The sequence below is a fragment of the Haliotis asinina genome, chromosome 3, assembly GCF_037392515.1.
Source record: "Haliotis asinina isolate JCU_RB_2024 chromosome 3, JCU_Hal_asi_v2, whole genome shotgun sequence".
Classification (NCBI taxonomy): domain Eukaryota; kingdom Metazoa; phylum Mollusca; class Gastropoda; order Lepetellida; family Haliotidae; genus Haliotis; species Haliotis asinina.
This window is the reverse complement of record NC_090282.1, coordinates 82,425,804-82,450,994: the sequence shown is the minus strand read 5'-3', so window position 1 is coordinate 82,450,994 and position 25,191 is coordinate 82,425,804. Positions and strand designations below refer to the sequence as shown.

General features: G+C 42.6%; 1 protein-coding gene across 1 annotated transcript in view; it reads right to left on the bottom strand.

Annotated features, from left to right (window-relative positions):
- The window catches only part of LOC137278602 (probable ATP-dependent RNA helicase DHX34), a 49,732-nt gene that overhangs the window by 23,528 nt on the left and 1,013 nt on the right, over positions 1-25,191 (bottom strand). The window contains exons 2-14 of the mRNA XM_067811066.1: positions 24,384-24,466; positions 23,817-23,954; positions 23,234-23,325; positions 22,466-22,603; positions 19,815-19,949; positions 19,228-19,282; positions 17,954-18,021; positions 15,574-15,723; positions 14,985-15,110; positions 14,447-14,602; positions 13,791-13,898; positions 6,672-6,768; positions 6,110-6,257 (exon numbers count right to left, since the gene is read on the bottom strand). Of these exons, the coding sequence (XP_067667167.1) occupies positions 6,110-6,257; positions 6,672-6,768; positions 13,791-13,898; positions 14,447-14,602; positions 14,985-15,110; positions 15,574-15,723; positions 17,954-18,021; positions 19,228-19,282; positions 19,815-19,949; positions 22,466-22,603; positions 23,234-23,325; positions 23,817-23,954; positions 24,384-24,466 (1,494 nt within the window). The remainder of the gene's footprint in view (positions 1-6,109; positions 6,258-6,671; positions 6,769-13,790; positions 13,899-14,446; positions 14,603-14,984; positions 15,111-15,573; positions 15,724-17,953; positions 18,022-19,227; positions 19,283-19,814; positions 19,950-22,465; positions 22,604-23,233; positions 23,326-23,816; positions 23,955-24,383; positions 24,467-25,191) is intronic.

Here is a 25,191-nt window from a genome sequence, read left to right as displayed (position 1 = left end):
CCTAATGCTTGGTATAGAATGATTATCGATAGAAATTTGAATAATTCTTTTCAAAATGTGAGAAAACTGTTCACGACATGCTTTCAAAACTTTACCATAAAGATTATGCAGACAAGTTGTCTTGTGAACATTGATTTTAGAAAATGAACTGAGGACATCAAGGGAGTTCACTCAATCATACGGTCATCAGAAAACATCACAACATTAACTGTGCATGTCGCGACAGAGCAGTGCTAGTAGCAAATGCCAGTAAAAGCCTTATTAGTTATGAAGCAATAACAACACAGTTTTACAAATATTCCTCTCTATGCATTATTTAAACTTTTTTCTTGTAAAATGAAACCAATATTGCTGTATCATGTAGGAGTTCAAGAAAGAACTGTTTCCTGATAATTTTGGAAAATTTGTTTCAGGGGTTGGTAATGCTGCATTAGCTGAATGTGGAAGTTCGGGCATGAATGTAGACTGTCATCCAGAAACATGCTACATATTGGGCATGAATGTAGGCTGCCATCCTGAAACATGCTACATATTGGGCATGAATGTAGGCTGCCATCCTGAAACATGCTACATATTGGGCATGAATGTAGGCTGCCATCCTGGAACATGCTACATATTGGGCATGAATGTTGGCTGTCATCCTGAAACATGCTACATATTCGGCACGAATGTAGGCTGCCATCCTGAAACATGCTACATATTGGGCATGAATGTAGGCTGCCATCCTGGAACATGCTACATATTGGGCATGAATGTTGGCTGTCATCCTGAAACATGCTACATATTGGGCATGAATGTAGGCTGCCATCCTGAAACATGCTACATATTGGGCATGAATGTAGGCTGCCATCCTGAAACATGCTACATATTGGGCATGAATGTAGGCTGCCATCCTGAAACATGCTACATACTGGGCATGAATGTAGGCTGCCATCCTGAAACATGCTACATATTGGGCATGAATGTAGGCTGTCATCCTGAAACATGCTACATATTGGGCATGAATGTAGGCTGCCATCCTGAAACATGCTACATATTGGGCATGAATGTAGGCTGCCATCCTGAAACATGCTACATATTGGGCATGAATGTAGGCTGCCATCCTGAAACATGCTACATATTGGGCATGAATGTAGGCTGCCATCCTGAAACATGCTACATATTGGGCATGAATGTAGGCTGCCATCCTGAAACATGCTACATATTGGGCATGAATGTAGGCTGCCATCCTGAAACATGCTACATATTGGGCATGAATGTTGGCTGTCATCCTGAAACATGCTACATATTGGGACATGCTACATATTGGGCATGAATGTAGGCTGCCATCCTGAAACATGCTACATATTGGGCATGAATGTAGGCTGCCATCCTGAAACATGCTACATATTGGGCATGAATGTTGGCTGTCATCCTGAAACATGCTACATATTGGGCATGAATGTTGGCTGTCATCCTGAAACATGCTACATATTGGGCATGAATGTAGGCTGCCATCCTGAAACATGCTACATATTGGGCATGAATGTAGGCTGCCATCCTGAAACATGCTACATATTGGGCATGAATGTAGGCTGCCATCCTGAAACATGCTACATATTGGGCATGAATGTAGGCTGCCATCCTGAAACATGCTACATATTGGGCATGAATGTAGGCTGCCATCCTGGAACATGCTACATATTGGGCATGAATGTTGGCTGTCATCCTGAAACATGCTACATATTGGGCATGAATGTAGGCTGCCATCCTGAAACATGCTACATATTGGGCATGAATGTAGGCTGCCATCCTGAAACATGCTACATATTGGGCATGAATGTAGGCTGCCATCCTGAAACATGCTACATACTGGGCATGAATGTAGGCTGCCATCCTGAAACATGCTACATATTGGGCATGAATGTAGGCTGTCATCCTGAAACATGCTACATATTGGGCATGAATGTAGGCTGCCATCCTGAAACATGCTACATATTGGGCATGAATGTAGGCTGCCATCCTGAAACATGCTACATATTGGGCATGAATGTAGGCTGCCATCCTGAAACATGCTACATATTGGGCATGAATGTAGGCTGCCATCCTGAAACATGCTACATATTGGGCATGAATGTAGGCTGCCATCCTGAAACATGCTACATATTGGGCATGAATGTAGGCTGCCATCCTGAAACATGCTACATATTGGGCATGAATGTTGGCTGTCATCCTGAAACATGCTACATATTGGGACATGCTACATATTGGGCATGAATGTAGGCTGCCATCCTGAAACATGCTACATATTGGGCATGAATGTAGGCTGCCATCCTGAAACATGCTACATATTGGGCATGAATGTTGGCTGTCATCCTGAAACATGCTACATATTGGGCATGAATGTTGGCTGTCATCCTGAAACATGCTACATATTGGGCATGAATGTAGGCTGCCATCCTGAAACATGCTACATATTGGGCATGAATGTAGGCTGCCATCCTGAAACATGCTACATATTGGGCATGAATGTAGGCTGCCATCCTGAAACATGCTACATATTGGGCATGAATGTAGGCTGCCATCCTGAAACATGCTACATATTGGGCATGAATGTTGGCTGCCATCCTGAAACATGCTACATATTGGGCATGAATGTTGGCTGTCATCCAGAAACATGCTACATATTGGGCATGAATGTTGGCTGTCATCCTGAAACATGCTACATATTGGGCATGAATGTTGGCTGTCATCCTGAAACATGCTACATATTGGGCATGAATGTTGGCTGTCATCCTGAAACATGCTACATATTGGGCATGAATGTAGGCTGCCATCCTGAAACATGCTACATATTGGGCATGAATGTTGGCTGTCATCCTGAAACATGCTACATATTGGGCATGAATGTAGACTGCCATCCTGAAACATGCTACATATTGGGCATGAATGTTGGCTGTCATCCTGAAACATGCTACATATTGGGCATGAATGTAGGCTGCCATCCTGAAACATGCTACATATTGGGCATGAATGTTGGCTGCCATCCTGAAACATGCTACATATTGGGCATGAATGTAGGCTGCCATCCTGAAACATGCTACATATTGGGCATGAATGTAGGCTGCCATCCTGAAACATGCTACATATTGGGCATGAATGTAGGCTGCCATCCTGAAACATGCTACATATTGGGCATGAATGTAGGCTGCCATCCTGAAACATGCTACATATTGGGCATGAATGTAGGCTGCCATCCTGAAACATGCTACATATTCGGCACGAATGTAGGCTGTCATCCTGAAACATGCTACATATTGGGCATGAATGTTGGCTGCCATCCTGAAACATGCTACATATTGGGCATGAATGTTGGCTGTCATCCTGAAACATGCTACATATTGGGCATGAATGTTGGCTGTCATCCTGAAACATGCTACATATTGGGCATGAATGTAGGCTGCCATCCTGAAACATGCTACATATTGGGCATGAATGTAGGCTGCCATCCTGAAACATGCTACATATTGGGCATGAATGTAGGCTGCCATCCTGAAACATGCTACATACTGGGCATGAATGTAGGCTGCCATCCTGAAACATGCTACATATTGGTGGTGTTAACTATCAAGAATGTCTAATGATCATTATACTAAGCAAAGTTATAATTATATACTTACATGGCATTGTGCAATCATAATTATATACTTATATTAGATTATGTATGGATTTGGTTATGTCTGGCTTTCCCAAGACATAGGAAATGTGTTATTATTTTTATAATTATTTCAGCAGAAGTTCATTGATTGTTCAAAACAAAACATCAGTAGCAGTATCATGGACACATCTAGTCTTGTACATTTTAAAAGTATTAAATCATCATTGTCTCTGTTATAGACCAAAGACATTTATGTTTGTTAAGACTCAAAGCATTACCATTCCTTTGATAGAAAACTCACAGAAGCTGTCAGAAAACTTTGATCAACAAAGATCAAGGAATTACATCCCAACTGCCAATGAATACATACTCAAGCAACATACACTTTTCATTTACTACTGGTATCAGATCAGTTTGTTTTAAGTTTCAAATCTGCATTGTCAATGGTGTTCTGTGTGTTGGTATTTGTTATCCATTTTTTATGTTTACCTGCTGCTTATTGAGCATTAAAACCTCTTTATAACTGCTTGTGTTCGACCCATATTGGTTGAGTAAGAATATATACTGAAGTCGTGGAATAAACCTGAAGTTGTTAGCACCTCCTTATGTTGTTAGCACCACGCATCACCCCCTTACACGCATCAGATCCTTACATGCATCATTCTCCTACACACATCATTCCCTTACACACATCCCCCTCCTACACACATCACCTCCTTACACAGATCACCCCCTTACACACATCGCTCCCTTACATGCATCATCTCCTTACGCACATCATCCCCTTACACACATCCCCCTCCTCCACACATCACCTCCTACACACATCACCTCCTTACACACATCATCCCCTGACACACATCCCCCTCCTCCACACATCCCCCTCCTACACACATCACCTCCTTACACACATCATCCCCTGACACACATCCCCTCCTACACTCCTACACACATCATCTCCTTACACACATCATCCCCTGACACACATCCCCTCCTACACACATCCCCCTCCTACACACATCCCCCTCCTACACACATCACCTCCTTACACGCGTCATCTCCTTACACACATCCCCCTCCTACACACATCACCTCCTTAAACGCATCATCTCCTTACACACATCGCCCCCTTACATGCATCACCTCCTTACACACATCATCCCCTGACACACATCCCCCTCCTACACACATCACCTCCTTACACACATCCACTTCCTACACACATCACCTCCTTACACACATCATCTCCTTAAACGCATCATCCCTTTACACGCATCACCCATTTACATGCATCATCCCCTTACAAGCATCACCTCCTTACACTCATCATCTATTTACACTCATCATCTCTTTACACTCATCATCTCTTTACACTCATCATCTCTTTACTCTCATCATCTCCTTACACACATCATTCCCTTACACACATTGCCCCCTTACACACATCACCCTCCTCCACACCTCATCTCCATAAACACATCACCTCCTTACACACATCATCCCCTTACACGCATCACCCATTTACATGCATCACCCCCTTACACGCATCACCCATTTACATGCATTACCCCCTTACAAGCATCACCTCTTTACACTCATCATCTCTTTACATGCATCATCCCCTTACACACATCATCCCCTTACACACATCACCTCCTTACACACATTAGCCCCTTACACACACCACCCTCTTACGCACATCTTCCCCTTACACTCATCATCTCTTTACACTCATCATCTCTTTACTCTCATCATCTCCTTACACGCATCATCCCCTTACACACATCACTTTCCTACATACATCATCCCCTTACACACATCTTCCCCTTACACACATTGCCCCCTTACACACATCACCCTCCTCCACACCTCATCTCCATAAACGCATCACCTCCTTACACACATCATCCCCTTACACGCATCACCCATTTACATGCATCACCCCCTTACACGCATCACCCATTTACATGCATCACCCCCTTACAAGCATCACCTCTTTACACTCATCATCTCTTTACATGCATCATCCCCTTACACACATCACCTCCTTACACACATTACCCCCTTACACACACCACCCTCTTACACGCATCATCCCCTTACATACATAACCTCCATACACGCATCACCCCCTTACACACATCAACTCCTTATACACATCATCTCCTTACACAATCAACCCCTTACAAACATCACCTCCTTACACACATCATCCCCTTACACATCACTCCCTTACACACATCATCACCCTCTTAAACGCATCAGCCTCTTACACACACCACCCATTACATGCTAAAGACTGTTGAGGAAAACCTACAGTCCACATCAAATTTGACAGAATAGTGAGCTTTTCTCATAGTTAGCTTCTCCTTAGGTAACAAGAGTACCTGCATAACAAAAGCAAGGGAAATGTCTGGTCATATAACCATATACAAAGCATCCTGACCACAGAGTGATGACAAAATGTCTTACCTCCTTGCATCGGGCAACCCAAGGGAGATCATCTGGAGGATGAGGGTATCCAGCGTGACACGTTTTATCTCAGGGGTAGCATACTCCTGGAAGGAGTTGTAGTCAGTGTCAGCATACAGGCGGTAGCAGACCCCTGGACCCGTCCGACCTGTGGAAGTATACTGGACAGGTAGTGAACACAGTTCATCATCCTCAGTACCTACATATCTTTACTGTATTTACTCAAATATTTGCTGCAAAATATTTTTAGCCTGTTTTTATTATTTTGAACCACATCCTCACAGAATTCGTAAGAAGGTTTTATGTTGTATCAGCATTTTTCAGTCAGCTGACAGTTTGTCAGCAAATTGCTTGAGTAAACTCCTAAATGACTGGAAGACATCTAAATATAGCAATACCCATGACCCATATAGTGGAGGCAGATCAAATACCAAAAGCTGGGATCAGAATCTCTCAGTTATGACCAGTCCACCGGGTAAAGCCATACAGCTATACAGAGAGTGGTGAACCTCTCAACCAAAACCTACATTAGAATGGACCTGTCATGTTGCACATAACATACCTGCCCGGCCCTTCCTTTGTTCGGCACTTGCACGACTGATCCAGAACTCCTGAAGACGCTGCATCTTATACTTGGGGTCAAAGTTCATTTCCTTAACCTGTTGTACAATGTGTTCATGGTAGAATACATTTATCATTCAGTTAGAGGAAATTTATACAAACCTGTAGAGGTTATGAATTCTTTGAAGAAAGTCCTCCATGGGGTACATATATGTATTTTTATGTCCATTAAAAATCCCTGCGACAGTTGTAACTATTTTTGATAATAAAATATTTACAAAACAAAAAACTTGTTTTTTGTCTTGTGAGACCACCCTTACAGGGCCTCCCAGGGCCCCCTACAGCCAAGTGCAGGCAACTCTGGCCATCTACCTCGCACCTCACTTTTCATGCTGAACGTATCAGACAGAATGAGGGGAGGAGGGTGGCCGTACCCCAAGGAGGACTTTCTTCAAAGAATTCATAACCTCTACAGGTTTGCATAATTCTTTTTCAGAAGAAGTCCTCCTTGGGGTACATATAAGCATTAAACAGACTCCAAAGATAAGCAATAGGGAGTGGTATTCTGTCTGACAGCACAGTCCATTCGATCACAGTGCGAATCTACAACCACACGGAAATAGAAAAGTCACCGATCTGGTCATCTAACCGCTGATGTCAATCAAGGTTGGGGTGTGACAAAGCTAAGGACCCGCTTGTCAAAGTTTATATGCCCATTGGCTAGAATTTGGGAAATCCAAAATGACACAAACCCCGCTCACCCAAATCAAAGTTTGGAGACCTGGACGTACGGGACACTCGCCAAACTGAACCCTGTCCATACCGCACTAGCAAGCTAAGCGGGAAAATGGAAAGGAAAGTAAGGCACCCAGCCATAGGGGGGCAGGACTAAAAAACCATCTCCAATAAAATGGGAATGGATAGTCACCCACCACCGAGTGCAAACAGATATAGTCACCTGACAAATCTTAATCAGCTTGAGTGGAGCAGTTATCATGGAATAATACTTTATACAAAAATTAATTTATTTCCACTACAAGCATTATACATTATGATTCAGATATTAAGAAAATATACACATAGCATATTAATTTCATCATGACCAGTAGTAGCTTAGAGGAAGACACCAGCTTAAAGCATGAACTAATTTCATAGATCCACAAGGGTTTAAAATTACAAGTGCATTGTTTAAAGATGTTTGTACATAAATCCTAGCCTGAGATATTCAAAATGCCACGGTTAGACATACCGTTCATTAAGACAAAAGCTGAGTGACAGTCTAGACAGTTTAATGAGCTTCTTTGAAGAAAACATATCATTAGTACAACAGTGTGACAACATTTTTAATTAAGGTCATTAAGCCATGGCCCAGTGAAGCACATCTATTGTAGGCCAAGCCATTACAACTGACACATTAAAACAGGCTTGGATAGAACTAGCCCAAGCATACAGTAAATGTTCCAGCAGGATTAATGCCACTTAAGATAGGATTAATAGGATTAAGAGCACTCCCCTCTGCCTGGGTATTCCAGTAGGTCACACCCCAGTCTGTATATTCAGTATTTCATTGGTTATTATAGGGCGCCCCCATTTTGTATCTTTTAGCGACCCACAACCTTTCTATTGTTTTAAGTTTAGTTAAACAGTCCCCAACTGCATTTGTCCATCAGAAGGGTTTAGACTTCCAACTCAGACCAACTCTAGCCCTCAGCCCAGAGGGTTGTACCGACTCTCTGTGGCCACCCTTGTTATTCTATTTCTTGTTACTAAAATTGTAATTAGCTTCTTGTGACTTTGGACTCTTTGCTGGGTTACTTCCCCCAAGCAGACCAGCACGCCAGTTAGATAAGGGATTTCACAGGTACGCTCATTTGAACCCGAGACCCTTATCATAATACTATTCTGTCTACTGCAGAGAACTGACTGACCGAACTGAGCTTGCTCTCGTGAGTGTCTGTTGGTAATGACGGATGATCGTGCTTGGACGACTCCAAATAGCCGCTGAGCAGATCCCCTCAATGGGCAGAGCCGCGGCCTATGATTTTGACATGGCCATTGCTCTCACTGAGTGAGCTTTCAACCCCTCTTGGGGAGATAAGCCTTTATGTAAATAGACCTTGTAGTCTGTCGATACAATTCATCGGGATACCGTCTGTGTGCTATCCGGATAGCCAGCTTTGCCACCACCATAACAGCAATATAGCTGTTTCTCATTACGGAGTAAGGCTATTCTCTTAATATAACTTTAAGAGGTTTCATAACGTCTAATACATGAGCCTTACGGTATGTATTATCAGACGACGCAAGCAGCATAAACACGGGTAGATCGATAGGCGCAGTAATACAAGCTGAATAATCGATCTTTGGGCGGTATGAATCCAGACAGCCTATGCTGACCCGATCCTTATGGAACATAGTTCTGGGTCTGAAAATATGACGTGTGAGTCGCTAACACGTCCACCACATGCAACCGCCACTAAAAAAGCCGTTTTCCAACTTAACAGTTGTAACGACAGGTTGGCCAAGTTTTGAACAAGAGGAGTGGGCAACCATCCATCCAAACACTCTAGACAAATTTCACGACCGGAAGCAGTCTGTTCATGCCTGCAAGAAAACTCTGTACCTGGGGGTATTGTCCCAACAAGGCACCCTCAACGGGTATGTGGAAGGCTGAAATAGCCGTGGAGTAGCCTCAAATCGTAGAAGCGGCTATGCCAGATTCTAAACGAGACTGTAAGAACTCCAATACTTCAACTACAGTCAAAGAAAAGGGATCGAGAATCCCTCTATTTCCACACCAGCGTGCATAACAGGCCCATCTATCCTCATACTGTACATTTGTGGTATCCCTCCATGAAGCCAGATATTGTGTATGCAACTGTTGCAGGAATTCCACTCTTTTGTGGATGATTCCGGACAGTGGCCAGGCCACCCACTGAATCCTGGGATTGGGGTGAGGCTGGCCGTCCTGGGATAGTAGGTTCGGTCGCCGTGGTAATAGTACAGGCGGCTGCACTAGCGACCTGAATATTACCGCCGGAAACCAGCGTTGAGACGACCACAGTGGTGCGAAAAGCACTAGTAGCCGCACTGGTTGGGTGGCAAGCTGAGACAGAACTTTGGAAATCGGGGGAATTGGCGGAAACGCCCACAACACCATGTCCGTCCAGTCCAGCTGGAAGGCGTCGGCGGCAATCGCTCTAGGATCCGGAGTCCGAGAACAAAAAAAACGGAATCTGGTTCGTCACTCCAGAGGCAAACGGATCCACCTGGAACGACCCGAACAACTGGGAGATAATCCTGAATATTTCCTGATCGAGCAACCACTCGAGGGGAGCTAGAACACGTCGTGAGAGCGCATCTGTCGACCCCTGGGAGATAGACCTTCATTTGCTGAACTGATCGCACCATAGTAGAAACTGCCATGTCTCTTGAAGGAGCGACGGAGACACAGTGCTTCAGAATGTAGGACATCGCCGTCTGGTTGTCCATCTCTAGACGAACCACTCGGCTTCGAACCTGATCCACGAAGCGTTCAAACACCAACCTCACAGCTCTCAACTCTAACACATTGATGTGCAAGGTCGCCTCATGGTTGGACCACAGTTTAAGATTGATAACACAACCTAGCCTGGTGAGAATATCCATCACCGACTGTGTGGATTCTCGACTTTGGTGTAGGGACAGCACTCTGATGATCCAGTCGTCCAGGTACGGGAAGTTGCCCTGCACCCTGGCAACCTGAGCTGGTACTAGCATGAATTTGGTGAACACTCTTGGTGCCGTGGAGATGCCGAAGGGGAGCACACGAAACTGGTAACAAACCCCGTCGAAGGAAAACCGAAGGGATGCATCGGTACATGGAGGTATGCGTCTATGAGGTCGATTGACGTAAGCCAATCCCTAGCCTCTACAGACGAGATCACTGACCTCAGTGTCTCCATTTTGAAAGACGGCACCTCTATCAAGTTGTTCAAACCCTTGAGATTTAGAATGGGTCATTCTTTTTGGTCACCAGGAAATAAGTGGAGTAAAATCCCGTATTCTCCTGTCCTAATGGAACCATCTCTATGGCTGCCTTGTCCAGTGAAGACTGAATTTCGGCACGGAAGATTGCCACCTTTTCCGGCGACTTCGGCACCGGAGTGCAGCGAATCCCGGCAAAAGGAGGAGGCTCTTGCTTCCACTGTGGCATGTGGCCATTCCTGAGTGTGGACAGGACCCAGGGATTGGACGTGACTCTCTCCCATTCCCGGAGTAATAACAGGAGGCGACCACCCACAGGAATTTCGGATAGAAGGCAAAGTGTCCCAGCTGACGGCAGAGAGACTGCCGCTTGCAACAGGACAACTGAGGGCTCCGGAGGTACGTTTACTGGAAGACGGGGCCGACTTCCCCTTCCTCTGAAAAGGCGGCTGAGAAGCTGCCTTGCCCTTGCCTTTACCCTTGCCCTTGCTCTTCCGTGCCTGTAGTGGAGCAGTCCACTTCGGCGCATCCTTAGACTGAGGACCGAAGGCTGCACGCGAGAGGTGGAGGGTTGTTCAAGCAAGGGTTTAGAGTCTTTGAATTGACTAACGGCCTCCGCGACCTACCATCAAAGCCCCCGGGAACAGGGTCGAGCCCAGCCGGAAAGGCAGAGACAGCAATGCCTGCTGTGTAGCCAGTGAATACCTGGCGACAGACAGCCATAACCTATGAAGGCCCATCACAGCACACAGCATCTGACTCGCGCAAGAACGCATTGAGTCGCACGCCAAATGTGAATGCACCTCCGTAAGTTGCCGCTCTAACGTGGACTAGGAAATATCCTAGTCACCGTCCTCTGCAGGACAGAGAGATAGGCTGAGTGCACCGCAACCTTAAGTTGCTGCACAGTATTCCGATATTGCTCCTCAAAGGAGTGGTAAACCGAGCACAACACCTGGTTCGATCAGGTAAAAGGCGGCAAGTGGTGACCCTGACGAGCCGACGCCTGACTGTGGCCAGACGACCCCCTAAGCGCGATCGAGGCGTACGTACTCATCGACAACGGGAGGGTCAAACAGTGCATCCTCCCCCATCGAGTAGCGGTGGTTAAGCTCTGGGAGATCGAACCGCAAGCGGCTACCCGACAGTAGCGGATTAATTATCTCACTGATGAGTGAAGGTAAAATATGCTATTGAGTCTTAGCCACCCTACACAGAGCAAACGCTTCCCCAGGAAGACGAAACTCCGCAGGATCGGGGCGACCGAAGGGACGACCACCTGCGGCATTTCTTTATAATGACTTCGCTAATGAGCGAAGGAATCTGAGCAGGTGGATCTCAGCTACCCTGCATGGAGTAAACGCTTCCCAGGAAGACGAAACTCCGTGGAATAGGGTGCATCCGATAGGAAGACCACCGGCATCAGTGCTACCGCGATCCATTCACGTACATGCCCCGGGGACGATCCGAGCGAAAAGCTCCGAATTGTCCTCCGTTGGTTCGCCGAAGCAAGAGGGCGTCGAGACCCTGTGGGATCGACTGCCGAGGCAGGGACCCCCGATGCACTTAGCAGAACCGATTCAGGCAGCAAAGCCGGTGCTCGAGAACCGCCAGTTTGGTTGCCGGTAACCCCGACGCATTAGGGACCCGTCAACAAGGACAACAGACCCAGAAGAGTCGAGTTGTCTGCCCCTGGCTCACCGAAAAACCAGGGTGCCAAGACCCTGTGGGATCAGCCGCCGAAGCAGGGATACCCGATGCAGTGAGCGGAACCACGGCAGGCGTCAAAGCCGTTGCTCGAGAACCACCAATTAGGTTGCCGGTGACCAATGGTACGAGACCCAATGGACCGGCGCCGGCAAGCGGAACTGCACCCGAGGCAAGGCTCGGTGCAAAACCCTTAGGGCCAGCAGGGAAAACAACACCAGAGCCGTAGCTTGGATCTAGACCCAAGGCTTGGGTGCACCATACTCTCTCTCAAACGATCCCGGACCGCCAAGATCAGAGGAACGGATGCCGAGCTCCTGCTTATGGAGATCGGACATCGCGTCCGTGATCAGGAATCAAACCGATGACATTTGCTGCTGCAAATGCTGGGGTGGGGTGGGGGGTATTGAGAAAAAGAGGGAAGAGGGAAAGAAGAGGGTATATCCCCCAACTTAGCCCACTTGTCCCATGGAGTACATTACGCAGAGGCGAAACTGTAACAATCAGAACCAAACTAATGGTAACTGATGTACAGAAAACATACGCAACTGAACACACAATATGCAAAATATAAACGCACGGGCGATAATAAATTGCCAAAATACATTTAACCCAGCTAAACAACAAAGTATAAGCTGATAAATGCAAGTAACAAGTGTGCACACATAATTGCGTAATGCTATGAAAAAGACTAAAAGTCTTTCAGACTAAAACCAACCTACCCATTTTGACTGAAACAAGGAAAAATGGGTTAAGACATCTTAGCATGTAAAACACACTAACAAGAAATCTGCAGGAAAAATGAGACGCAAGCGAAACACTTGCCGCACTAAAAAGAAGCCATAAAGGTTGCCGTCTTGCCTGCCTTCATGGCAGGAAGATAGGACCCGACCTGCAAAGTTACAACAATTTATGAATGAAAATTTCAGCCAAGAAATTCCCACTAACACCCGTGCGAAAGAAAAGGAACCATACATACATGAGCTGACTCTTTCTCACTCATAATTCTGCAGGTAGATAACACAAAAAACTATCTAAATGGACTGCGTCTTTCTAGTCGAACGACAGCATGAAAAGTGGGGTGCGAGGTAGACGGCCAGAGTTACCTGTACTTGGCTGTAGGGGGCCCTGGGAGGTTTTTGTTTTGTAAATATTTTATTATCAAAAATAGTTACAACTCTCGTAGGGAATTTTAATGGACATAAAAATGCTTATATGTACCCCATGGAGGACTTCTTCTGAAAAAGAATATTACACTTAACAAAGTACTTCAGAAAGTAAATGTAATTTATCCTCCTCCACTGTTTGAGAATTGTTTATCTTGAGAAATAATGTTTCTATGTAAGTGTCAAAGTGTGAAGTCTGGACCCCTGACAATTCCGTGTCACAGCACTAAGTATTTGTAAGGTACAGGTGTGATGTGTGACTGACCTCACCAGGTACATACCTTGCCAGAGTCTACAATGAACCGTACACCATCAATAGTCACTGACGTCTCTGCAATGTTCGTAGACACAATGCACTTTCTCACACCCTCAGGAGAGATGTCAAATACCTGATACAAAAAAACAAAAAAACACACTGTGAATATTTCTACTATTCTGAAAATCAGCAACTTTAGCAAGTACTTTGTCATCAGTGCTTGTCCAACATATGGGTTAGTCACGATATGGCTGCAATATTGCGGATGTGACTTAAAATCTTAACTCACTCACTCAACCAACATATGGCCTGCCTGGAACAGTAAGTGTTGCATGAAACAGTCCAATATATATTTCAGTTGTATCACAGCAGGTCACAATAACCAGTGGCAACAATCCACATTGGCAGTGGTGACAATCCACATTGTTTTTATGTCACAGCAAGTAACAATAACCACTCCATAACATAGGACAACGATCAGTATTATCCTGTGAAATCTAACAAATCCGAACAGACATTTCCTGATGCCAAAGAAGACTGCAATAATGCCTTCTAAGCAAGAAACGTATTCTCTCCACTATGTATATAACCTGCATACAGTTGTACAACTATTACCAGAGTCACCTACATATGCCTTCTGAGCCACAGGCCCAGAGTGAGTTTCTCCTTCAGCATGCTCACCTTGTCCTGTTCCTGGACTGACAGGGCACTATGGAGGGGAAGGATGATCCATCTCTTGGTCTGCTGAGCATACTGATTGGCTGCCTCCACAATAGTCATAATCTCTGTCATCCCACTCAGAAATATCAGCAGATCACCTCGCTCAGTGGCTGGGTACTGCAACCAGGACACGACATGTAAAAATACCGTCACGGGAAGGGTGGGAGAGGAAGCGCTGTCAGCCAGTTTTCAGTCCCCCAGAACATTTGGCTCTTATTGTGTTTTGGCTTATAAGAAGAAACTGCATTTACCTTTTTGAAATTATTTGCAAGCTAAGTTCCAGATAACTGGTTATTGTGGTTTTACAGAAAAAAACTCATTAAGATTAAGATTTTGAAATTTAACCAGCATGTATATCTAGGCCATAGGTCTGAAACCTATTGTTTTGAAACACATCATATCAATTCACAAGGTGCTGACTTGACTCCAACAACACAGGAAGTAAGGAGGTGATGGATGAGGTTGAGGAGAAGGTTGGTTGGATCCACATTCTACTCACCCGGTGGTCAATTGTCTGCATTATACGGAGGTACGGAGTCGGATCCAACTTTTCACCTCGACTTGTCATCTCATCACGTTTGATTGGCTGATATTCTAACTCAATAGGATGAAGACGTCCAGGAACCTGTAACACATTGTCTTCCTTACCTGATAAGCATACATTGATATATCAATTTTAACAAATAGTTTGTAGGAATTCTTTTGTCTATAATTGTCGTAAACTTCAAGTGCTGTTCCAGACAAGGGTACTGCGAACATGCAACATCGTTCTGATCTGACACTGACGATATGGAAAACACTTTCGTGAAATTATGTCTTATAGACAGGTCAAACCCCATCGACTGCTTTTTTTTTGTCCTCAAAATTCAGCTTATACATGGTAATTTTCGGTATGTCTTTCAATTAAGTATATCTGTCATGTTCATGACAAGAGTACAACAGTCACTTGTTATTGACCTTGTTTTAATTGTTATATATTTAAACCCCCTTTTCTTATTAATGTGGACAGAAATTATTCATGCAAGACAGTTATCGTGAACATGGCTTCAAGAGCATTACTGAAATGCAGTAGGCCATAGTTGCCTCACCCGGATGACTGGGGCGTTCTCGAAGTACCCGCTGAAGAGCTCAATGTTGATGGTGGCAGACATGAGCACCAGTTTGAGGTCCTCCCTCTTCTTGAGCATGCACTTCAGCACACCCAACAGGAAGTCAGTGAAGATGTGGCGTTCATGAACCTACAGACACCAGCAGTTACACTCACCTCATTTCAAACAACATTTAAAGATACAGTCTAGCTCATACCTATCTATCACATAACGGACAGGGAATAAAGTTTAAAGGGGCACTAGTGCAGAGCAATTTCCATACACTGGTTGTTACCTTTTGTTATTGTTTTTCTCCCGTGAGTACCTGGATGATCTCCAAGAATTTGTCACTGATTCGTGACCTCTGCTGTGCCACCCATATGCGCAATTGATAATTCAAGTATAGACTAATCAACAACGATTAAGTAATATTTACTTCATTATTATGAAAACAAATGAAACACTTCGAAGTTTAATCATTTGCCAATGGTGAAAAACTGTTAGGACTGAAAACTAACTTCATTGTACATCTTCATATTTTGTCTTATCACCCTATTTAGTTTATTATTAAATTTGTATGCATTTTGAAAGTTAATAAAAAGGTACACAATCTCCTTATACTTATACTGAATTTACAACATGACTGTAATATCTAAACATTGCATAGATTGATAGCTTGAATCATATTTCAAACACACCCTGTGCATGACCTAGTGTTGTATGTTGTCTGTGCTACAGATTCTGATGAATGCTACGACAAATAAATTAAAACAAAATGCAAATATTATATCTAAAACAGACTAAATGTACAGCAACAATGTCAGGCTGTTACCTTGTTCAGGAATGTATCCATCAATATCCATATAAAAGAATGATATACCATTCATCTGCAGCTGGTAAATAATCCTGCTCTATGTCATGTGTCTTTTAACAGTCTAATATTCGAAAAACTGATACATCGTTTCAGGTTCTTTACATTGGTGTATAGTATCATTGGTCACCCACGACAGCACGCCTGGCAACTAACTGTATTATGTCTGTCATTCTAAATAATTTAGTTAGCCAATAATGAATAATCAATCAATCAACGGATTGGCGGTTAATTCTTTGAAGGAGGATGTTGTTTCACACTTGCATTTCATGACAGGGTGTAGTCAGTATAGATTAGTATCACACATGACACTGCCTTTTGACAAATTCGCTGCGAAAGATAACAGTGGACCTTAATATATAATGTTGACCTTAACATATAATGTTGAGTATTTACTCCAGACAGGAGAAATGCTAAATGTGAACCTTTGTCGAGTAATCTGAGTGGTGTTACCACTAATTATATTTGTTACAAATTCATTAACTGACTATCATATGAATAACAAGTAACATGTGTAGGTTTAACATGGGTTACAGCATGGGAGAAGTAATCGCTGTATTACATGCAGCCTGAAAACACTTATGGGCCAAAAATGTTTTAAGGATACCAATGGAAAGTCATTGTTATATCAGAAATACATAAGCATTTGGTGTGTACTTATAGAAATTATTCAGATTTTTCTACCAATAGCAAAGTCGTTATTAGTTTACAGATTCAAATAAATTAAACGTGTGTTTAAATTATCATAGATAGTAGACCAGGCGCAGAGCTACCAAATATTACAAATGGTTTTTGCTATGAAAGGTGGGTCAACGCTCAACACTATCTAAATATAAAGCTTTGCAATCAGTCGGACTTATACAAAACAAATTGCTTGCCACGTGCCTGTAAACATCATACTTTTCACATGAGATGGTTAATTATCATTGTGAAAACACAGACATGGGATCAAAATGAATCAGTCACTATACAATCCAGGCTGGGACACTCTATTACAATCAGACAAGGAATACCAAGTATATTTTCAGATGTGACAGGTATCCACCCTTCTCACTGTTTAGGGTGAAGAAATTCTCCAATGTGGACAGTAGCCCAGTCCCCGTGTCCTTCATGGTCGAGGGGGCAGGTGCTGACCAACTTGCAGCTTGGTCTCATAGCTAGACCGTTGGCGAGAAACATTAATCACTCCACATCAGTGTCCCTTTAAATCTGTAGCTCTCCCACCAGAGCCAGTGATTGGCCTACCAACCAGAGTGAGTGATATGCCTGCATCATAAGTATTTTAGTACTAACTATGCAGGTCTCTGTTGATACCCACAAGGTCATGTATGGTGTCGAAAGTCTCATAATCTGAGATTTGACTCCTTATGCAGGATCAGGGCATGCCTACATAGTACATTTTGTCAATGTCAATGAATCAGGACCACTGAAATACCTGTAATCAACAACATATGATTAACACCTACAATGTCCCTACACGGGGAGTTTCGCATGGAGTCTCTACTCTACCTCATCAATCACAATGACATCATACTGTTTCAGGTAAGGATCAGATGACATCTGTCTCAGCAACAATCCTGGAAAGAGAAAACACAACATAGGCTGAGGTGGTGTGTACTGCAATAAATACCCTGTACAATCAGATCTGTACTGCAGATCTGTAGGCCCATGTCTAGCAGAAACTACAGGGGGGACCAATTGTCAGAGTCCTGGCTGGCCACAGGGTCAAAAATGTTTTCCTGATATTTGTTTGATGAAGGTTTATATCACACTTACAGACATATAAGTAAGTCTCCCGACTTTTCAGGTGTAAAAATAGATACCAAAAGTGCTATTACATGATATAACTGCCATGTTTTCACTTTAACATTTAGTTGTTCCTAATAATATTCCTGTTATGGTATTTCACTGCCACACCATGCATGGCTAATGTTACAGGTTCATTTAAGATATTACTGGCAACTGATTCTCATTGTGATACACAGCACTTCCTTATTAATTAATCTATCAGTTCTCTCATGAAGTTGTTTTCTGTAGTTTAAAAAAACCTAGATAGTTTACTTTGAACGTGTGGAATCTTGCCTTGTTTACAGGATGTGTATTGAGAAAACAGCTGTTTGATTGGTCACTGTATAAAGATGGGCCAGTCAGTGAAGAATGAACAAACCATGACTGGTATTCTATCTGTGTTGCACATCTTATTTGCCATTTAAAATGATTCTTTTAATCGCCTATACTTCAGACCCCCCAAGTAATACCAACATTGTTTCCGAAAGGGGCATTGTGTTTATGTTATTACTGCTAAACTACCAATACCGCTGCAAATGTTTAGTGAGTGAGCTGCGTTTGTTACATTTGAGATGCAATTCCTTCAAATTTGCCGTAATTCCTTCCATTACTTAGTGGGGCCTGTACTTGGAGATGGAAAAAGTTTGTTTCTATTGGCTTGAATTGATAGGATACACACCATGATTTTTATGTACTGGGTAAATACCAGGTATGCATTGTTATATGGACATAGCAAAAACATAAATATTTAGTGTGTTTTCATACACTGGCATTTATTTCACTTGCAAATTTCAACTTTTTTATAATGTATTACATGCAGATATGCAGCTTATCTGGAGATCTGTTGGGGAAAGTTGCCTTCAACACTATATGGACCTTGTAGTCTGTGATTACTGTTTATCCTACTTCTACACAAGCTGCAAGATTGTGTAGGAAATCAACTTCACAATTGTATTTGTTCCCCAAAAAGACAAAAAGATCTGATATCGCCTTACCTTCTGTCAGGAAGAGGATTTTGGTAGCTCTTGTTTTGCTTTTCTCAAAGCGTACCTGGAGTTAAACAACTTGCATGAACTTACAGGTAATAACATAGTCTCAGCAGATTTCTTTGAAACAGATCTAGAAAATCTCTAACAATCACGATATTTCATCACAATAAGTTAACCTTGTATTACTGTTGTTAATAATCTGATACCATCACACTAATACGTCAGTTGGTCAATCTGTGTAACTTCCATAGCTTGAAATAAAAAGCTTTAGCAATCACCCATAGTAGTTTTGACATATGAGTCTAAACAGTTGCGACAAATGACATGTAGGTCATCTTGATTGTGATCTATCTGGTACATGTATTACATTGTGATTTGCAGATGCTGAAATTCTTTAATATTGTGAAATGCAGTCTGTTGAAGTTAAGGCTGACTACAGGAGCACTGTTCACTATTGAGATTGTCTTGCAAGAGAACCCCAAATACTAAATCAGTAGTACTGGAATACCAGTTTTGGAGTATTGCTACTGGGATTTTATTGGAGGACAGCTGGGAATGTATGACTGTTGTGGTTTCTTGGCTGTCAGTGTTACCTGGAAGGCTACGGCTGAGCCATACTCATTGAGGGTCTCATAGCTGACTCGCTTGGATAGAGAGATACAGGCAATTCTCCTTGGCTGTGTACAGGCGATGTTCTCAAACCCTGCCTCCATAAGATACTGAGGTACCTGAGATAACAGTGACATGAGTATTACTGCTGCATTTACCAACATTTCTGACATTGTGGCATGTCAACTCGATGTGTAAAGGTCACAAGTGCTTCATGTCTGAGATATTTCCCAAACTCATGAAACCTTGTTTTACAAGGACAGGTATGGTTGAGTATATGAAAAAAGTCCTTATCAAGGCAAATGTCTGTGAGGATTCTCATGTATCAGACGTATCTATCAGATGTATTAGACTCATGTATCAGATGTACCAGACTCTTGTATCAGACGTATCTATCAGATGTATTAGACTCATGTATCAGATGTACCAGACTCTTGTATCAGACTCATGTATCAGATGCATCAGGCTCATGTATCATATTATCAGGTTCATGTATCAGACCTATGTATCACATGTATCAGACTCATGTATCGTTTGTATCAGGCTGATGTATCAGACCCATGTATCAAACTCATGCACCAGACTTGTGTATCATGTATCAGATTCAATTACCAGATTCATGTGTCATAAGTATCAGGCTTATGAACCCGACTCATGTATCAACCTCGTGTATCAACCTCGTGTATCAGACTCATGCATCAGATGTATCAGACTCATGTATCAGATGTATCAGACACGTGTATCAGACTCATGTTTCAGATGTATCAGAATCATGCATCACATGCATCAGACTCATGCATCAGACTCGTATCAGGTTATCAGATGTATCAGACATGTGCATCAGATGTATCAGACTCATGTATCAGATGTATCAGATTCATGTATCAGACGTATCAGATGTCAGGAAAAAGACAAAACAGTGTAAAGTTGACCACACAGATCTAGATGAATGGTTCAGTACTGGTGCTACAGGGAGTAAGGCTTTGTGCAGCTTTCAGCAAGAATCCATCATCAGAAACAGCTCATGGCCACCGTCACGCAATAGTACTCAATGATATGCACATTTTGTAACATCAGATTCATTCAGCTGAAACAAATTCCATGTGCAATTACTTGGCAAATAATCAAGATACAACCCACCAAGCTACCACAAGTCTTAAGTTTGCACATGCAAAATATACTACAAACAGAAAGTATGGGAACACTCTAAATTTTGATAGCCATGTATAAACTTAAACATGGTGAGGACATATATATTCTATGGTAAATGCAACTTGCTGTGTGCTTATTGGACTCTTTAAATGACATGTTAGAACATGCTGTGAAACAACTGATTCAATATTCATTGACTTTGAGTGAAATGAAACATTGTCAAAAACAGAAACAACAACACCAGTGCCATGCTTGATTCAAATGCTAAAACACAACAGTCTAGTGCATATGGAAGACAGACTTCCCATATAGCTTGAGGCATCGTTTCCTTTATAAGAAGCTACAAACAATGTGGAAGCCTCACAAATTTTTCACCATGTCACAGTGCAGACCGTTAAGCACCCATGACAGAAGCAGTGCTGCTCATCGTCTTCAGGTGTTTCCTTCTGTCACTCACAGACTGAGGGACAGGTTTCAGGCCAGTGGTCGAGTACAGGACAAACCTCACTCTGCAGCACCCAGGAAAACATCAAGGGCAGATGGCCGATGTGTTGTGCTGTAAGCCCTTTGGAAATGATTCACAACTGCAAGTGCCCAGTTGCCAGAAGCTGCATAGTAAATCTGTCCATGAGCTCTAGGTTGTTGTGTTTATGAATCTAAGAATCTCTCACTGGCCAATAAGGTGCGACCAAAATCAGTTGTATCAGCATCACCTGTTTTATGTTTCAGATGACTTTCGGTAGTAGTACTATAGGGGGGAACGTGTAAGCGTTCAGCCCTTCCCACATGATGCTGTGAGCGTCTGCTGCCCACGCTAACAGATGAGGCACTGGAGACATGAATGTTGGTATCTGCTTGTTAAGCCTTGTGGCAAATAGGTCTGTTTGCAGAGATCCGAATGTCTGACTGATGAGTCGAAATGCCTATCGATGTAGCATCCATTCTGTCAGAAAACCATTAGTTGTTGTGTGACAACAAATGGCCCAAATTGGTGGGCCATTTAGTTAGTGACATCTTCTGTGGCAACGTCCTGTAGACAGTGGTTGGTAAACACCATATTTGATTTCCAAAAGCAGCCATCCATTATAGTTGTTAGCTAGCAGTTTCCATGTAGAGCAAATGTCAACGACAAGGCTCTCACTTTATATGGATTGGAAGCTCGCAGTCATGCTGCTTTGTAGGTCGTCAGTATAACAGCTCTCATCCATACTAAGATAGAGTTGAAGGATACTTCCATTGGTGTCTCAGTAGAAAATGAGCAGGTGCTTGAAACATTGTCTCCTTGTTTCAGTTCATAGGAGATTTAGTTTAATGGACCAAAATATAAGAAATACTAGATTGATGTTAATGATATTTATGACCGACTCAAGACTTAAGTATGTTCATGCACACAACCACTGACCCTCACCAAATTCATGTATGTTTAGACGTACCCTTGCAAACCTTGCTTTGATCTGCATGTTCTTATCTCCATGTTACAAACCTGTGTGGACTTGCCACATCCTGTATCCCCGGCAACAACAACCACTTGGTGGCGCTTCACCATACCACAGATCATGGTCTTGTACTGGAAAATGGGCAAATTCTCCTGGTCTGTACGGATCTTCTTCAACTTGGAAAACTGACAAAATACAGTAGGGAAGTGTGTGTTTGTTAATCACCTAAGAAACAATATTATTTGACATTCATGACAGATTGCATACAAACAACTCAGAACCAGGAAATCAGTCACTGAAAGCAACAATCCACACCAATGGAGAATAATGGACTCAGTCACATAATACCTGAGTGACATTTCCCTGGCATTCACCTGATATTAATGATAATATGCCACATTTCTATAGTGTCCTATTTGAACTACTTCTAGGTCACTCTAAGGCTCTTCAGAAGATAAACACATCATTGAACATGTAAAGGAAAAGGTCTTTGAGCCCTTTTCTGAAGGTGTTGATTGGAACAGAAACATTTTACGGCATAATGTTTGAAAAGTACATGTGAGTAGCCCAATGAAACCGGCTATTGGCCGATAGAACACTGATGACCCCCTAACTCCCCTGAACAAAATGGCTGACCCTTCCTTACAATCATCCCCACCATCCCTAGCCATAAATTATGAACGGTCCTTTAGATTAATAGATAATGCAGCAGAAAACATGGCACATCTAAAAGTACATTCAGAGACATTTTAACAAAACAAACATGCCACACAAATATATGCTAGCCAATGTACGCATTTTCCGTCTTGCCCCACCTTCTGTTTCTGTTGGAAGTCGAGATAGTGAAGCAGGATGCCCTTGAACTTGGTCACTCTCTCTCGAGTTAGGTCTCGCCCCACATCGTAGTCTGGCATCAAGGAAGCATAGTATACACACACATGGACTAGAAATCAGTGATTGTTACACCATGCCTTGATTTCTACGTTTCACTACACATCCCTCAACCCTAATGTTTATTATCAAATGGGTCAGGCCATTCCTTTCATCCATAAATGGTACCACCATAAGAGGTGTTCACAGAGTTTAAGTTATTGGTTTAACCTTGGTGATGTAAGATCACATTTCATATATATGACATTTGACTTTTGATTGAGACACTATACATTTCAGTGACAAGTAAACATATGAACCAGAAACCTCTATTTCAGGATGTGATACAAACAAGCAGAGAATTACACCCAACCTTTAGCCTTTATTCAGTTTTAAGGAAAACAGAAAAGTGACTTTTACAAGTCAAGTCTATCCCATTTGATTCAATAACTGCACAAATTAATGCCACTATTTGTACAATGGACCAGGAAGTTTGTCAAGCTCTGTACAGCTTCCACTGATACTCACCAACAAGTCTCCCCTTCTTGAGGAACAGTTCCATGTCCTTGCTCACCAGTGACAAATTGATGCGATAACGGTTGTCATATGTTTGTGGAAGACCGAGTCTCCCCTCATCTTCCAGTCTCGAAGATGGTTTACTTGTACCTGAAATTGAAACCCTTACTACACCAAGATTCTTAAATAAGTACAAAACACATATGCTTAAGGCTTACAAAATGGTTACCAGTATTGTGGTTACCAGTAAGTACGTCACATTCGATACTTACTTCCACATCCATTCTTTAGCAATGAATAAAGTCTTCTGTTGTCCTCTGATCACTCTTAGGAATGGAGTCTCATCTGGCATTTTGTGTTTTTCTTTTTCCCTGAGGCATGTAACTATAGCTGCCATAAACTTCCAGAGACCTGTGCTGGGATTTGAACTCCAGACCCTCTCATCTAGGTCAGAGAATTGTCCACATGACCAAGCTAACAATCTAAACATGTGTAATCCACTGGATGATTCCATGACCTTTAACATGCTTTCTCAACCAATCTAAACACTTCTTTCTAAATCATGATATTGATACATACTCTGTTTTTTGGCTGCTTTCTTCCGTTGAAACTCTTGATATTTAACTAGGAATGCCCAAAAGTCATCATACTGTTTGGTTCCTCTGAAATCAAACAAAAGGGATGAGAGGAAAGATGCCACAAGAGGGTCATAACCTTTTCCATCACAATCATGCCTTGCTTCCATACCAGTTACGTCAAAAAGCACAGTCCATGAAATGACATGCAAAGAGAAAATTGATTTATTTTAAAAATATAAAAATTTTGAGATGACCCCCGACTTCTTACACTTCATAGTACAATATATATATAGACAAGGCCAGACGCTTCCCCAGTTTGGGCCAACTAAGAATGCTATCTGGGTCGGTGTACCCCACCTGCCTGCTTTGCCGATCGCTATGCTACCATTGCACACAATCGATTAAAACTTCATCTAAACATAATCATGGGTGATTGTCCTATCGATCACCACTCATGACACCTACCAGTTCTTTATTGTTATTTCTACAAGCCGAATGAAAACACATTTTGATGAAGTTATAATCGATTGCATGTGATGGTAGCATAGTGATCGGCAAAGCAGGCGGGTGGAGTACACCAAAGTGTCCGGCTTTGTCTAGATAGTACTGTGAAGCGTTTCAAGCTAGGGGTCATCTCAAAATTGTATATTTTTAAAAAAAATCTTTAATCCTTGATATAACATGAGGGCTTGTGGCATGAAGTTGCAACACAACATGAAATAAGCACATACTTTTACTACAAATAGGTTCACAAGAATATTGAGAATAATTTGGATTCTTTCATCAAATTTCAAAACTAATGTGCACAA